We start from the raw sequence: 17,816 nt of genomic DNA, 5'->3' as shown, positions 1-17,816 counted from the left end.
GCCCCACAGCAGCAAACCAAAACTTAGAACTAAGGTTCTATGCTGGGCTCTCTCAGAAAAGGCAGGTCTAGGTCAACCAATCAGTGCCTGCCTGCTCAACACAAGTTACCTGACCCAGCTCTAAGACTTCTCTTTGCTCCATATGAGGAAAATAACCCTGGATTTAGCTATTCAGCTAATTCCCAGTCTAGCTTCCTTGTTCCTGCTCGCTTTTGTACAAAAAACTCTTTCAGCTTGTACAGCTCTTTGGAGCTCCTATCTGCTAGACTGGATGCTGCCTGACCCATGAATAGTTGAATGAAAGTCTACTAGGGGCTTCCCTGGTGGCGCAGTGGTTGAGAGTCCACCTGCCGATGCAGGGGACACGGGTTCGTGCCCCGGTCCGGGAAGATCCCACATGCCGCGGAGCGGCTGGGCCCATGAGCCATGGCCGCTGAGCCTGCAGGTCCGGAGCCTGTGCTCTGCAACGGAAGAGGCCACAACAGTGAGAGGCCCGAGTACCGCAAAAAAAAAAAAAAAAAAAAAAAAAAGTCTACTAAATCAGTAAACTGTCAGTGGAAAATTTTCTTTTAACCTTTAAAAAAATAAATCTATCTTTTTACAAATGAATACTCAAGTATTTAGTAATAAAATATCGTGAAATCTTTAAATTACTTTAAAATATCTTAGAAAAAGCAATAAAGCAAAAACAGCAAAATGTTAACTGCTAAATCTAGGTGATGGGTATATGGCAGTTAATAGTTTTTCTTTATTTTTCTATATGTTTAAAAAATTCACAAGTAACTCTTAAAACATCCACACATTTGTAACAAAAAAAGGTAGTTACTTTAGTAGTAGTCAGCTTTTTCCTTAATATTTAAATATAAATTTGTTTCCACTTAACCATGACATACATATATATCAAACTACCCAAATGTGTCAGGCCAGAAGCTTTGGTGGATTATAAGGTTTCAAAAACAATTTCCAAAGTGCCAATGTCTCTCAATTGATATTTATTAACTTTCAATGAAGGACATTCCTAAAGACCTGTAACATCTGTTACCTACATATTTTTTAAGTAAAATCTAATTTTTATTTTGTTCTCAAACTTGCCACTGGTACACCTCAGGCCCAGGAAGGTCACTGTGGCCCATCTTCCAGATCCCTCAAGTCCTCTAATCCTAGCAACAGCCATAAGGCTGTCCTTAGCTACTGATGTCTAGACAATGCTCTCAGGTATACAGAATATGATCTCAATATGAGGAAGGAGGAAGTGAATCTACCCTCCTCTCCATTTGGGATCCTGCCTTTGTTCACAGCTGCATTTCAGGCATCCAATACAGTGACTGGCAGAGTAGGAACTCAAATATTTGTCAGACAGATAGACATGGGCAAAAAACAAAACATAAATCGGCAATGCTTCAAGAGCCCCTTTTCCTAGGACCCAGACAAGAGTCCTTGTGAACCATCCAGAAAGGATAAGCACCATGCTATACTCAAAATCTCCTCTTCTGTTTAGTGCACAGCTTTTTTTTTTTTTTGATCAAGTTAGTCACCTTGACTCTCTCCTCCATTAAAACTTCCCACCAAAAGTTTCCTCATATTTATATAAGCCTAGACTCACACGCATGCACGCACGCGCACACACACACACACACTCTTAAGTCCCCATACAGGCTCATAGCAGAGATGACCCTTTGTGTATTATAGGAGTCACTCTTTAAACAACGTGATTAAAAGCCAATTTGAATTTGGCAGAGCAAGAGACAAGATCTAGAATCAGCATTTAATCAGTACTTGGCATTTAAAATCACCAGAACGAAACTGAAAACAAAATGAATTTAACCTACTTGATGATTTGCTTATAAACACATTTATCTTTTAAATAAATTTCACTATTTTGTAAATTTCCTGGAGGTTCAAGCTATACCATATAAGTGGCACCTTGGCATTCTCAAATGTAACATTCATAACTTCAACTATTTGGCAATTTTCCCTAAGGACCACATCATGAAATTATAAATTTATAAGAAGTTAAGTATGAAAATCTCTTTTACGAGGCTGAGTGAGCTTATACTAACCAACCCATCTCAAAGTAGCTATGTGGTTCTGTTTTGTTAGTTTATTCAGAAAACAGTAACTCATCAGGAAGACTCTTCGGTAGTATTGCAACCTGACTTCACCTTGCCACACAGTTTTCTCTTATCTTCACCATGCAAATAATACATATGCTGTTAGTGGGAACATTATTCATCATAAACCCTTCAGTTTTTTATATTTTCCTAAATGTTAGCTTTGACTATAACAATGTAATACAGTATTTAGTTTTCTTCTGTGGCAGATTTTAATAAATTACTAAATGAACTTTGAGGGTTTGTGTCTTACGCCTTTCCCCATGAATGTCAAGAGACGACTATTTGTCTCTTTCATCTTCTTCAGTACCTTAGATATCTCTCGTACACAACAGGCAAACAATATCTGCTGACCTATTCTCAGGGAGAAGAATTTAAGATTAATTCCTAACATCCAAACTTTAAAAATTCATAATAAAAACTGGTTATGGAAAATGTCCTTTTTAGAGATTCATACTCTATAAATATTATTGGATGAAATAACACATTAAGATTTGCTCCAGAAAAGAGGAAAAGTAAACGTGGCAACTCCTTAAGAACTGTTAAATATGAGTGAAGAATATATGCGAGTTGTTGTATTGTTCTCTCAACTAGAGTATATTTGAAATTTTCTTAATTAAGAAAACGATATAACTGGTTGTATGCCAAAATTCCACAGAAAAGTATCCAATAAAGTCAGTAAGTCAAGAACTTAACTGTATGCTAAGAAAATACAAAAAAAATAAAACTAAATGTACAAAGGTCTTGGCTTCTAGAAAAAACAGTGATTGAAAACGCAAAATTGGGGCTTCCCTGGTGGCGCAGTGGTTGAGAGTCCACCTACTGATGCAGGGGACATGGATTCGTGCCCCAGTCCGGGAAGATCCCACATGCCGCGGAGCGGCTGGGCCCGTGAGCCATGGCCACTGAGCCTGCGCATCCGGAGCCTGTGCTCCGCAACGGGAGAGGCCACAACAGTGAGAGGCCCGCATACCGCAAAAAAAACAAAAACAAAAAAAACCGCAAAATTGATATTTAAATTACACCATAACTAAGATTTCCATCTCAAAACTTTAATGGTGTTTGTATAGATTAACTTGGAATAATAAAGATTATAAATTCTCAGAATCACACAACTTTAGAATTGAAAGAAAATTTTAAAGAATCATAAAGTTTAAATGTCTTACTCAAAATTCCAAAGCTGCTCAGTACAAAGAAACATTCTTCACTGGAAACCAGGTCTTCTCATACTTGTTAACCCATATTTCTAAACACAAGTGAAATACACTTGCTTTCAAAAAATCTTTTCTTCTTTTTTGAGTTTCAGATTACTTCATTTACCATAGCATAAACATTTGTGGGTTACACATCATGTCTACAAGGTATTATTTGGTTAATACATTTACAAGTACATTAGAATTACTATCTGTACCTTAAATCCCTTGCTTTTGTAGACTTTAGATTTTAACTGTACTTAATGCCAACTTTTTTATATTCAGGTTTGTATGAAAAGCTTATGATTTTCTAGAAAATGAATCCTCTTTGTGTCAAATCAAGCTCAATTTTGTAACTGCAAAGCAATTTTCTCTCCACTGCTGATTTTGTAGTTTGTCACCCCTGAAAAAGACTTATTTTAACGTGGAGGGAAAACAAGATATAGAAATTGTTGGGGCACGCAGAGCAGTAGGGAAGGGTTTTAAGTGCACACTGCACTACTTTGCCATACCAACTAGCTCAACTATGACCTTACACTTAATTTTAGGTGGGAAACTAATTTAGTACATGAAGACCATCTTAACAATAAAGTAAACACATTACTAAAAGGAAGATTTCCCCACACTTCAGATTACCAAAATAATAGGAGTTGCTTTATTAACTAGCAAACTTGCTCTTTATAATAGTATCTTCCCACACATGCTACCTTCAATTAAAGTACACATCTTGTTCCCCAACCCCATGAGATAAGACTCCCCTCCTAGTCCCTACTGTGCTCCATGTTTCCAGGTTCAGATACTCCATTCCAGAATGAAAGGTGCTAAGCTGAATTATTTCTTCCCGGTATCTTGAGTTTTGTATATGCTCCTCAAACTCCTGCTTTTTGAAGTTTTGCACTATACCACTTTGAAATCTAGAAGGTATCTAAGAACAAATCTCTTCTTTTACCATTTATTCATTTAACAGTTACTGAGCACCATCCACTGATGTGCATTCTCCTGGGCTGGATAGTATGACTATAACAATAAGAGCTACAGTCCACCCTCATAAAATTCAGTGTGGTGGATCTCAAAAAGGTAAGTCAACAATTATAATGTAATTACAATGCAATGTACAGTGTAATAAATACTCTGCTGGAAGTAAGTACAGGACGCTAAGGAGACCTATATTTCATTTTATATGGAGAGGAAATAGCCTCACACTACAAGAAAACCAAGCAAGAAAGTTGAAGTGGACAGGAAGCTAACGCAAACAAGCTATACAGACTAAGGCTAGTTTAGATACAATTTGTAGAGCCTGACTAGGCTAAATATAAATTATATCTGAAAACCAAGGAGGCAACACATTAAGAGAGTACAACTTCAGAAAGTCAAACTAAGAAGTAAGACTTCTATAGAAGGGGACCCTTCACTATAGAGTAACTGTAACCCAGAATCTTCTACACATTTGATTTTGGAAAACGTCTATATAAAAGAAATTGAAGGGGCCTAAGATGGGGATAAAGGTGAGAAAAATCAACAAGAAATTCATAGAGTGACTTGAGAAGATAAAATGTCCATTTCTTTAGTCCTTGTTAGATATCAAGCAAAACTGACAAGGATTTTAAAAGCAACCTTTAACAAAAAATTTCTTACACTCAATATCCTCAGATAAATAGAAAATTGGCTATTTAAACCTACTGGGTTAAAAATAAAGAGAACATAATGTGGTTCTGGTTTAAACTTTGGTGTATTAAGAATCACCTGGGGAGGGCTTCCCTGGTGGCGCAGCGGTTCAGAGTCCACCTGCCGATGCAGGGGACATGGGTTTGTGCCCCGGTCCGGGAAGATCCCACATGCCGCAGAGCGGCTGGGCCCATGGGCCATGGCCGCTGAGCCTGCGCACCCGGAGCCTGTGCTCCGCAACGGGAGAGGCCACAACAGTGAGAGGCCCGCGTACCGCAAAAAAAAAAAAAATAATCACCTGGGGAACCTATCAAAAATGCAAATTCCCAAGCCATATCCTCAAAGTGAGGATTCCAAAGGTAAGCAAGAACACTTAAAAACACTTGGAGACTCCCATTGTTACCTGGTACAGTTCAAAATGTTAGGTTGAATAATATGAAAATCACTGTTCTGGTAGTTCAAAACAGTGAAATACAAACAAAAGCACCAAAGCAACTGAATAGAGAAGGTAAAGTTTTTTCAACAAATGGTGCTAAAACACCTATAGACACCCTCAGTTGTGTCAGACTCCTTCCTACATTCACCGATTACCCAGGCGTGTCAATTGTAACTTCCTAAATTTCAACTCTACATGCTTCTAAATGTTCTCTTTACCGCTGCTTCATTTAAGAGTTTTATCATCGAATCTGAACTGCCTCAGATAGCCTCAAACCAGTCTCTTTGCCTTCAGACGGTTCTCCACCAATTTTTCCCCCTCACTGGCGACTAAGTGACCTTACCAGTCATATCACTAACCAGCTTAAAACCTTTTGGGTGTTATCTATTAGTATGAACCTTTTGAGGTCAATTAGAAATTAAAAATCCTTCAATAAGATATTTAGAGGTAAAATTACACACCTTTTAATACAAGTAGCACAGTTTTCATTATCAAATACTTTGTTAAATCACTTACATCATAAAACAGTTTTCTATCAGCAGCCAGTCGTTTAGACGCCAGGGTCTTGGTAACATGATAAAAGGTAAGCAACGCTCTGTGCTGTCGAAGATCATCTTGTACTTTGACAGATTCTATAAGAGTGGGAATCAGTTCAGGCCACTGTCTAGGACAGTCCAATCGAGCAACTTTTGCAATCAGCACGGCAATTTGAGTTGCAATCTAAAGGAAAAAGAATTAATCTTCAGAAATAAACATATGAAATTAAAGCAATAGATAAGGAATGCATTCATAGTTGAAAATTACCTTTTTGGTTAATTATACATTTAACAAAAATGAGTAAGATTTCACTGAACAACTGCTTAAGATAGTAGTTCTCAAAGTGTGATCTATGGATCCCTAGGGGGCCTAGGATCCTTTCTGTGAGGTCCTCCCTTTCCCAATAACGTACTGGTATGAAGCTAGATTTTCATCACATAGCTTCTGCCAAAATAATATCACAACATTGTAAATAGCAGATATATTTGAAAATCTAGATGTCTTCTTTTAAATAGCCAGACACTAAAGAGATAGGCAAAAATGCCAAACAATGTTACTCTTCTCATTAAATATTTATTGTTTGGGGAAATAGCTATTGTTCACTTTTTTAAATTCTACTTATGTTAAAAAATAATAGTTTTTTAGATTTCTCAATTTTAATTTCTAATACAATAAATATCAACATATATAACCATTTCGTGTTTTACTTTAGCAGTATAAGGAAGTTCTAAGAATGCAAACTTTGAGAACCAATGACCTCAGAGTAGAAATGAACATCAATATTAGGTATTTACATAATATTTGTTCAGATCAGTTTCACAAATTCTGGTTGACAGAACACCTAAGCAATGGTTTACCCCTCAATCACCCAAGACCCTGACCCCCCAACCACCTCCTGCCCCACAGAAAGTAACTCTGTTCCTCTCCATCTTCCCTCATCTCCCTCAGTTGAAGAAATGCACAGCAAAAAACTCAGATCACTTAAATAGGTTTAGATAAAACTGCATTGGATACACCACCTAATACAGTGTGCTTTAATATTCAAATTAATGAATCAAATGTAAGAAATAGTAGTAACTTGGAAAAATAATTTTTGTATCATAAGCAAACTTATTTTATTCTTAAAAGAAAAATCTCACTATAAGGGAAAGAAAAATTCAATTCCCACAGAGTAGTGAGAACTTCAAATGTGATGAAGGAAACAGACAAAAACCAGAAGCCATCCTGTAGTTTAGGGGAAGGGGGGATGGGAGTGCTAAATTAACGTCTATAATTAATATATAGAGATGTGCTTTCAATATTGGCTCAAAAACTGAAGAAGTTAAAAAATATCCAAGTATATCTATCTTCAAATGACTTCTGAGTTTTAAATCATTAACAGCCAAATCTAATCAAAATTCTTAACAGGTAGACTTGGATCTAAAAATTAAAAAACCATCAGAGAAATGTGTATAAACATCACAAATGAACATTATAAGATTTTATTTTTAACGCCAAGAAACAAAGTTAGTTTGGAAAAGAAGCAAAAACTAAGGGAAAAGAAAGAATAGTTGGCACTCATTTTCTCACTAACCTGGTTTATTGGTTCATTGAAGTTGGTGATTAGCCCTGCACGCAATGTAGATTTCTCTTCCTCTGAGAGAGCACTGTAAAAAGATATATTTGTTATGCAAGAGAATGCTGCCTAATAATGAATGCAGGTAAGCACGACTGAGAATTTTAGCAATAAAAAGTCTTTCAAACAATGTGTCCTTGATTGTTTTGGTAATTAAACAGAATTATTTCCATTACTTGTATATTGACACATCAGGTAATACAAAAGCACAAAATTCCTTCACAACTGAATAAACAGGAAGCACAAAACAGTAAGCAATAGGAAATAAGATAAATCCAGAGTAAAGAACGTGATATTTTGATGTTTCCTTCTATTGATATAAAAACAGTTGCTTACCAAAAAATTAATGACGGTCTTTAAAAAATCTATGAGTAAATATTAGTCTTACACTGACTTCTTTTACAAAATTCTATGTGGAAAGGGATCAGGAATCAGAGAATATTTGGGATGGAAGACTTACTAGAAATCAACTAGTTTAAAATCTCTCATTTTACATGTCTGAAAAGAATAAACATGATACTAATAAGTCTGACTGCAAATGAGGAAGGAAACTAGATAGCAAAAGGAAAGAGACGGAGACTATCCATCTGTATAAGATTGCATACATTTTGAATTTTGAACTATATGAATGGTTTTATTTATTATAAAATTAAATTTTAAAGAACTGATTTTAAGGTTGTCCATTCTGGCTATGATAGAGTAGCTGGCACTGGATGAATCATCCCCCCAAAAATGTGCTATCGGGCTTCCCTGGTGGCGCAGTGGTTGAGAGTCCGCCTGCCAATGCAGGGGACACGGGTTCGTGCCCCGGTCCGGGAGGATCCCACATGCCGTGGAGCGGCTGGGCCCGTGAGCCATGGCCGCTGGGCCTGCGTGTCCGGAGCCTGTGCTCCGCAACGGGAGAGGCCACAACAGTGAGAGGCCTGCGTACCGCAAAAAAAAAAAAAAAAAGTTGCATACAATTTTTTAAAAAAATGTTTTAAAGCGTCTGTTGAGTTGAATTGTGTACCCCTCCCCAAACCCTCCAAAAGCTATGTTCAAGTCCTAACCCCATATACCTGTGAATGTAACCTTATTGGGAATTACGGGCTTTGCAGATGCAATCAAGTTAAAACGAGGTCATACTGGATTAGCGTGGGCCTTAATCCAATGACTGGTGCCATTTATAGGAAGAGAAGAATTTGGACAGAGACACAGAGAAGATACTTGAAAATAACACTATGTAAAAATGAAGGCAGAGATTGGAGTGTTATTTGGATATTAACATACCTCTCTCAGTAACTGATGGAAAAGGTAGCTCAAAATCAGTAACAACACAGAAGACTTCAATAGCATAATTAACAAATTTGACCTGATATATAAAACATTATAATCCACAACAGCAAAACATACTTTCCTTTCAAGTGCATATAAAACATTTACCAAAATACCATATGATGGGATCATAAAACAAGACAACACATTTCAAAGAATGAAATCAGTAACAACAACAAAAAGTCCCACATGTTTGGAAATTAGGTGAAATACTTCTAATTAGCCTATGGGTCTAAAAAGAAATCACAGGGGAATTTTAAAAATATTTTTGAATGAATGGTAATGAAAATACTACATATCAAGGCTTGTGAAACTGAACTAAAGCCATGATTACAAAAAAGCCTTAGTGTTTTAAATGCATATAAAGAAAAACTGAATATCAATTATCTAAGCTTCCATTTCAAAAAACTAAAAAAAGAACAGTAAATTAAATTCAAAACAGTAATCAAAAGTACATCAAGCCTTATAAAGTACAATACCTAAAGCAAAGATAGAAAAATAGGCCAATAGGACAAAATAGAGAATCCAAAAACAGATCCATATGTATAAAGTGCCTGATTTATAACAAAGGAACCACTGAAATGCTACTGGGGAAAAATACATGGTGCTGCCCCTACTTCACATCTATAACTTACACAGAAAGTGTAAGTTTACACAGAAATCACACAGACATACACCAAAATGTGAAAAGTAAAAAACAAAGCTTCTAGCAGAAAAAAGAATATTTTCATGGCTTTGTGTTGAGGAAAAATTTTGTAAACAGATCCCAAAAGAATTAATTATAAAAAGAAAGGTAGCTAAATTGAACTTCATTAAAATTACAAACTTCATCAAAAGATGCCAGCAAGTAAGTGAAAAGGCAAGTCACAAAATAGAAGATATTTTCAATATATATATATTCAACAAAGGACTTATATCCAAATATATATATAAAGTCCCATAAATCAATAACATAATCCAATTTTTTTAGATGTGCAAATGGCAAGCCCTTCACAAAACAGGATTTCCAAATGACCAATATGTATACGAAAAAGGTACTCATTGTTTATCAGGAAAATGCAAAAATTACCAAGCACACCGGCATGACTAAAATGAAACACATCAGACCAAGTATGGTGAGAATGTGTAGCAAATGTCAACGCCCATGCTACTAGTGGAAGGGCAAACTGGTACAAATAGTTTGGAAAACTAATTGACAGTATCTACTAAAGCTGAACATACACCTAACCATAAATGACAATAAAATACAAACTTATATGCAACAAGACATGCAAAAGATTTTTCAAAGCCGCCTTATTTTTAATAGTCAAAAACTAGAAACAACCTTCATACCCATCAACAGCAGAATGGACAGATAATGGTGGTATGTTCCTAAAATGGGACGTTATAAAACATAAAAGAGCAAACTACTGTCCCATGCAACTACATGGATAAATCTCACAAATATAACACTGAATAAAAGTCAGACACAGGGCTTCCCTGGTGGCACAGTGGTTGAGAGTCCGCCTGCCGATGCAGGGGACACGGGTTGATGCCCCGGTCCGGGAAGATCCCACATGCCGCGGAGCGGCTGGGCCCGTGAGCCATGGCCGCTGAGCCTGTGCGTCCGGAGCCTGTGCTCCGCAACGGGAGGGGACGCAGCAGTGAGAGGCCCGTGTACCAGAAAAAAAAAAGTCAGACACAAAAGAGAACATACTATAAGGTTTCCATTTGTATGAAACTAATCTAAGGTAAAACTAATCTATGGTGAGCAATGTCAGATCTTTGAGGAGGACATATAGGTGACTGTGAAAGGGCAAAAAGGAAGCCTCTGGCGTGCTAGTTCTAGATTAGTTCTGAGTGGTAGTTACATGGATGTGGTCACATTACAAACATTCAAACTGTACCCTTCGTTTGTGTACTTTTTAAGTATGTTACATACTATACTTCAATAAAAGTTTTTTTTAATCTTAACAGTGACTTGCTCAAGATTAGTAAACAAATGAGAAGACAAGATTAAGATAAACATGAGGGGGCATGTGGAACAGGTGAAGGGAGTATAAAAGTACAGACTTCCAGTTATAAAGAAGTCACGGGAATGTAATGTACAGCAATGGCAACTACACTTAGTAATATTGTACTGTGTATTTGAAAGTTGCTAAAAGAGTAAATCTTATAACTCATCACAAGAAAAAAAATTCTCTAGGTATGGTGACAGATGTTAACTAGACTTATGGTGGTGATCGTTTCACAATACATACAAATTTTGAATCATTATATTATATATCTGAAACTCATATAATGTTATATGTCAATTAAACTTCAATTTAAAAAATAAACATTTAGGCAAAAGGAGTTAAAGCCCAATACAATTCTATGCTTTCCCATTAAAAATGATCTCACCTGCTATATTAAAAAAATTAATAAAAAATTCAAAAATTAAAAACAAAAAAACAACTAATACTAAACTTTCTTTGGGTTATTTGTATGGAAATATGTTAATATAAATGTTTCAGACATTACTTGAAATTCCTAAAAATCTTATATGTTCTGGTATAATGTTATAAGTCATAATTCTAATTATTATTTTAAAATGTATATCTCAGAAATAACTAAATTTCCTTGTCAACTGCATTATTCTGAACTATCATCAAATCTTTAACCGTGAAGGACTTCCGGGAAGATGGCGGAAGAGTAAGACACGGAGATCACCTTCCTCCCCACAGATACACCAGAAATACATCTACACGTGGAACAACTCCTACAGAACACCTACTGAACGCTGGCAGAAGACCTCAGACCTCCCAAAAGGCAAGAAACCCCCCACGTACCTGGTTAGGGCAAAAGAAAAAAATAAACAGAGACAAAAGGATAGGGACGTGTCCTGCACCAGCGGGAGGGAGCTGTGAAGGAGGAAAAGTGTCCACACACTAGGAAGCCCCTTCGCGGGCAGAGACTGCGGGTGGCGGAGTGGGGGAGCTTCGGAGCCGCGGAGGAGAGCACAGCAACAGGGGTGCGGAGGGCAAAGCGGAGAGATTCCAGCGCAGAGGATCAGGGCCGACTGGCATTCATCAGCCGAGAGGTTTGTCTGCTCACCTGCTTGGGCGGGTGGGCGGGGCTGGGAGCTGAGGCTCCGGCTTCAGTTGGAGCACCGGGGGAAGGACTGGGGTTGGCGGCGTGAACACATCCTGCAGAGCGTTAGTGCACCGCAGCTACCCGGGAAGGAGTCCAGGAAAACTCTGGACCTGCCTAAGAGGCAAGAGACTTTTTCTTCCCTCTTTATTTCCTGGTGCGCGAGGAGAAGGGATTAAGAACGCTGCCTTTAAAGGAGCTCCAGAGATGGGCATGAGCCACTGCTAAAACTGCGGACCCCAGAGACAGACATGAGACGCTAAGGCCACTGCTGCTGCCACCAAGAAGCCTGTGTGCGAACACAGGTCACTATCCACACACCCCCTTCCGGGGAGCCTGTGCAGCCCGCCACTGCCAGGGTCCCGGGATCCAGGGACAACTACCCTGGGAGAACACACGGCGCGCCTCAGGCTGGCGCAACGTCACGCCAGCCTCTGCCGCCACAGGTTCGCCCCGCACTCCGTAACCCTCCCTACCCCCGGCCTGAGTGAGCCAGAGCCTCCGAATCAGCAGCACCTTTAACCCCGTCCTGTCTGACCAAAGAACAGACGCCCTCCAGCGACCTACACGCACAGGCGGGTCCAAATCCAAAGCTGAGCCCCTGGGAGCTGTGAGAACAAAGAAGAGAAAGGGAAATCTCTCCCAGCAGCCTCAGAAGCAGCGGATTAAAGCTCCACAATCAACTTGATGTACCCTGCATCTGTGGAATACATGAATAGACAACGAATCATCCCAAATTAAGGAGCCCTGTGGATGAAAGGCTCTTGGTGCTGCAGCCAGGAGTCAGTGCTGTGCCTCTGAGGTGGGAGAGCCAACTTCAGGACACTGGTCCACAAGAGGCCTCCCAGCTGCACATAATATCAAACAGCAAAAAGCTCCCAGAAATCTCCATCTCAACGCCAGCACCCAGCTTCACTCAACGACCAGCAAGCTAGAGTGCTGTATATTCTATGCCAAACAACTAGCAAGACAGGAACACAACCCCACCCATGGGCAGAGAGGCTGCCTAAAATCATAATAAATTTACAGGCAACCCAAAACACACCACTGGACGTGGTCCTGCCCACCAGAAAGACAAGATCCAGCTGTGTCCACAAAAACACAGGCACCAGTCTCCTCCACCAGGAAGCCTACACAACCCACTGAACCAACCTTAGCCACTGGGGACAGACACAAAAAACAACAGGAACTACGAACCTTCAGCCTGCAAAAAGGAGACCTCAAACACAGTAAGATAAGCAAAATGAGAAGACAGAAAAACACACAGCAGATGGAGGAGCAAGATAAAAACCCACCAGACCTAACAAATGAAGAGGAAATAGGCAGTCAACCTGAAAAAGAATTCAGAATGATAGTAAAGATGATCCAAAATCTTGGAAATAGAATAGAAAAAAATGCAAGAAACAGTTAACAAGGACCTAGAAGAACTAAAGATGAAACAAACAATGATGAACAACACAATAAATGAAATGAAAAATACTCTAGATGGGATCAATAGCAGAATAACTGAGGCAGAAGAACGGATAAGTGACCTGAAGATAAAATAGTGGAACTAACTAATGCAGAACAGAATAAAGAAAAAAGAATGAAAAGAACTGAGGACAGTCTCAGAGACCTCTGGGACAACATTAAACGCACCAACATTTGAATTATAGGGGTTTCAGAAGAAGAAGAGAAAAAGAAAGGGACTGAGAAAATATTTGAAGAAATTATAGTTGAAAACTTCCCTAATATGGGAAAGGAAATAGTTAATCAAGTCCAGGAAGCACAGAGAGTCCCATACAGGATAAATCCAAGGAGAAATACGCCAAGACACATATTAATCAAACTGTCAAAAATTAAATACGAAGAAAGCATATTAAAAGCAGCAAGGGAAAAACAACAAATAACACACAAGGGAATCCCCATAAGGTTAACAGCTGATCTTTCAGCAGAAACTCTGCAAGCCAGAAGGGACTGGCAGGACATATTGAAAGTGTTGAAGGAGAAAAACCTGCAACCAAAATTACTCTACCCAGCAAGGATCTCATTCAGATTTGATGGAGAAATTAAAACCTTTACAGACAAGCAAAAGCTGAGAGTTCAGCACCACCAAACCAGCTCTACAACAACTGCTAAAGGAACTCCTCTAGGCAAGAAACACAAAAGAAGGAAAAGACCTACAATAACGAACCCAAAACAATAAAGAAAATGGGAATGGGAACACACATAATCGATAATTACCTTAAATGTAAATAGATTAAATGCTCCCACCAAAAGACACAGATTGGCTGAATGGATACAAAAACAAGACGCATATATTTGCTGTCTACAAGAGACCCACTTCAGACCTAGAGACACATACAGACTGAAAGTAAGGGGATGGAAAAAGGTATTTCATGCAAATGGAAACAAAAAGAAAGCTGGAGTAGCAATTCTCATATCAGACAAAATAGACTTTAAAATAAAGACTATTACAAGAGACAAAGAAGGACACTACATAATGATCAAGGGATCGATCCAAGAAGAAGATATAACAATTGTAAATATTTATGCACCCAACATAGGAGCACCTCAATACATAAGGCAAATACTAACAGCCATAAAAGGGTAAATCGATAGTAACACATTCATAGTAGGGGACTTTAACACCCCACTTTCACCCATGGACAGATCATCCAAAATGAAAATAAATAAGAAAACACAAGCTTTAAATGATACATTAAACAAGATGGACTTAATTGATATTTATAGGACATTCCATCCAAAAACAACAGAACACACATTTTTCTCAAGTGCTCATGGAACATTCTCCAGGATAGATCATATCTTGGGTCACAAATCAAGCCTTGGTAAATTTAAGAAAATTGAAATTGTATCAAGTATCTTTTCCGGCCACAACGCTATGAGACTAGATATCAATTACAGGAAAAGATCTGTAAAAAATACAAACACATGGAGGCTAAACAATACACTACTTAATAACGAAGTGATCACTGAAGAAATCAAAGAGGAAATCAAAAAATACCTGGAAACAAATGACAATGGAGACACGACGACTCAAAATCTATGGGATGCAGCAAACGCAGTTCTAAGAGGGAAGTTTATAGCAATACAATTCTACCTTAAGAAACAGGAAACATCTCGAATAAACAACCTAACCTTGCACCTAAAGCAATTAGAGAAAGAAGAACAAAAAAACCCCAAAGTTAGCAGAAGGAAAGAAATCATAAAAATCAGATCAGAAATAAATTTAAAAGAAATGAAGGAAACGATAGCAAAGATCAATAAAACTAAAAGCTGGTTCTTTGAGAAGATAAACAAAATTAATAAACCATTAGCCAGACTCATCAAGAAAAAAAGGGAGAAGACTCAAATCAATCGAATTAGAAATGAAAAAGGAGAAGTAACAACTGACACTGCAGAAATACAAAAGATCATGAGAGATTACTACAAGCAACTCTATGCCAATAAAATGGACAACCTGGAAGAAATGGACAAATTCTTAGAAAGGCACAACCTGCCAAGACTGAATCAGAAAGAAATAGAAAATATGAACAGACCAATCACAAGCACTGAAATTGAAACTGTGATTAAAAATCGTCCAACAAGCAAAAGCTCAGGACCAGATGGCTTCACAGGCGAATTCTATCAAACATTTAGAGAAGAGCTGTCACCTATCCTTCTCAAACTCTTCCAAAATATAGCAGAGGGAGGAACACTCCCCAACTCATTCTACGAGGCCACCATCACCCTGATACCAAAACCAGACAAGGATGTCACAAAGAAAGAAAACTACAGGCCAATATCACTGATGAACATAGATGCAAAAATCCTCAACAAAATACTAGCAAACAGAATCCAACAGCACATTAAACGGATCATACAACATGATCAAGTGGGGTTTATTCCAGGAATGTAAGGATTCTTCAATATACGCAAATCTATCAATGTGATAAACCATACTAACAAACTGAAGGAGAAAAACCATATGATCATCTCAATAGTTGCAGGGAAAGCTTTTGACAAAATTCAACACCCATTTATGATAAAAACCCTGCAGAAAGTAGGCACAGAGGGAACTTTCCTCAACATAATAAAGGCCATATATGACAAACCCACAGCCAACATTGTCCTCAATGATGAAAAACTGAAAGCATTTCCACTATGATCAGGAACAAGACAAGGTTGCCCACTCTCACCACTCTTATTCAACATAGTTTTGGAAGTTTTAGCCACAGCAATCAGAGAAGAAAAGGAAATAAAAGGAATCCAAATTGGAAAAGAAGAAGTAAAGCTGTCACTCTTTGCAGATGACATGATACTATACATAGAGAATCCTAAAGATGCTACCAGAAAACTATTAGAGCTAATCAATGAATTTGGTAAAGTAGCAGGATACAAAATTAATGCACAGAAATCTCTGGCATTCCTATACACTAAGGAAGAAAAATCTGAAAGTGAAATCAAGAAAACAATCCCATTTACCACTGCAACAAAAAGAATAAAATATCTAGGAATAAACCTACCTAAGGAGACAAAAGACCTGTATGCAGAAAATTATAAGACACTGATGAAAGAAATTAAAGATGATACAAATAGATGGAGAGATATACCATGTTCTTGGATTGGAAGAATCAACATTGTAAAAATGACTCTACTACCCAAAGCAATCTACAGATTCAATGCAATCCCTACCAAACTACCACTGGCATTTTTCACAGAACTAGAACAAAAAATTTCACAATTTGTATGGAAACACAAAAGACCCCAAATAGCCAAAGCAATCTTGAGAACGAAAAACAGAGCTGGAGGAATTAGGCTTCCTGACTTCAGACTATACTACAAAGCTACAGTAATCAAGACAGTATGGTACTGGCACAAAAACAGAAATATAGATCAATGGAACAGGATAGAAAGCCCGGAGATAAACCCACGCACATATGGTCACCTTATCTTTGATAAAGGAGGCAGGAATGTACAGTGGAGAAAGGACAGCCTCTTCAATAAGTGGTGCTGGGAAAACTGGACAGCTACATGTAAAAGTATGAGATTAGATCACTCCCTAACACCATACACAAAAATAAGCTCAAAATGGATTAAAGACCTAAATGTAAGGCCAGAAACTATCAAACTCTTAGAGGAAAACACAGGCAGGACACTCTATGACATAAATCACAGCAAGCTCCTTTTTGACCCACCTCCTAGAGAAATGGAAATAAAAACAAGAATAAACAAATGGGACCTAATGAAACTTAAAAGCTTTTGCGCAGCAAAGGAAACCATAAACAAGACCAAAAGACAACCCTCAGAATGGGAGAAAATATTTGCAAATGAAGCAACGGACAAAGGATTAATCTCCAAAATTTATAAGCAGCTCATGCAGGTCAATAACAAAAAAAACAAACAACCCAACTCAAAAATGGGCAGAAGACCTAAATAGACATTTCTCCAAAGAAGATATACAGACTGCCAACAAACACATGAAAGAATGCTCAACATCACTAATCATTAGAGAAATGCAAATCAAAACTACAATGAGATATCAGCTCACACCAGTCAGAATGGCCATCATCAAAAAATCTACAAACAATAAATGCTGGAGAGGGTGTGGAGAAAAGGGAACCCTCTTACAGTGTTGGTGGGAATGTAAATTGATACAGCCACTGTGGAAAACAGTATGGAGGTTCCTTAAAAAACTACAAATAGAACTACCATATGACCCAGCAATCCCACTACTGGGCATATACCCTGAGAAAACCATAATTCAAAAAGAGTCATGTACCAAAATGTTCATTGCAGCTCTATTTACAATAGCCCAGAGATGGAAACAACCTAAGTGTCCATCATCGGAT

General features: G+C 38.0%; 1 protein-coding gene across 1 annotated transcript in view; it reads right to left on the bottom strand.

The window, feature by feature from the left end:
- Positions 1-17,816, bottom strand: part of IPO11 (importin 11) — a 216,112-nt gene that overhangs the window by 159,555 nt on the left and 38,741 nt on the right. Inside the window, exons 4-5 of the mRNA XM_060142999.1 lie at positions 7,516-7,588; positions 5,922-6,125 (exon numbers count right to left, since the gene is read on the bottom strand). Of these exons, the coding sequence (XP_059998982.1) occupies positions 5,922-6,125; positions 7,516-7,588 (277 nt within the window). The remainder of the gene's footprint in view (positions 1-5,921; positions 6,126-7,515; positions 7,589-17,816) is intronic.

This window comes from Lagenorhynchus albirostris, chromosome 3 (assembly GCF_949774975.1).
Source record: "Lagenorhynchus albirostris chromosome 3, mLagAlb1.1, whole genome shotgun sequence".
Lineage (NCBI taxonomy): Eukaryota > Metazoa > Chordata > Mammalia > Artiodactyla > Delphinidae > Lagenorhynchus > Lagenorhynchus albirostris.
The sequence above is the reverse complement of the archived record's forward strand: the minus strand, read 5'-3'. Positions and strand labels throughout refer to the sequence as shown.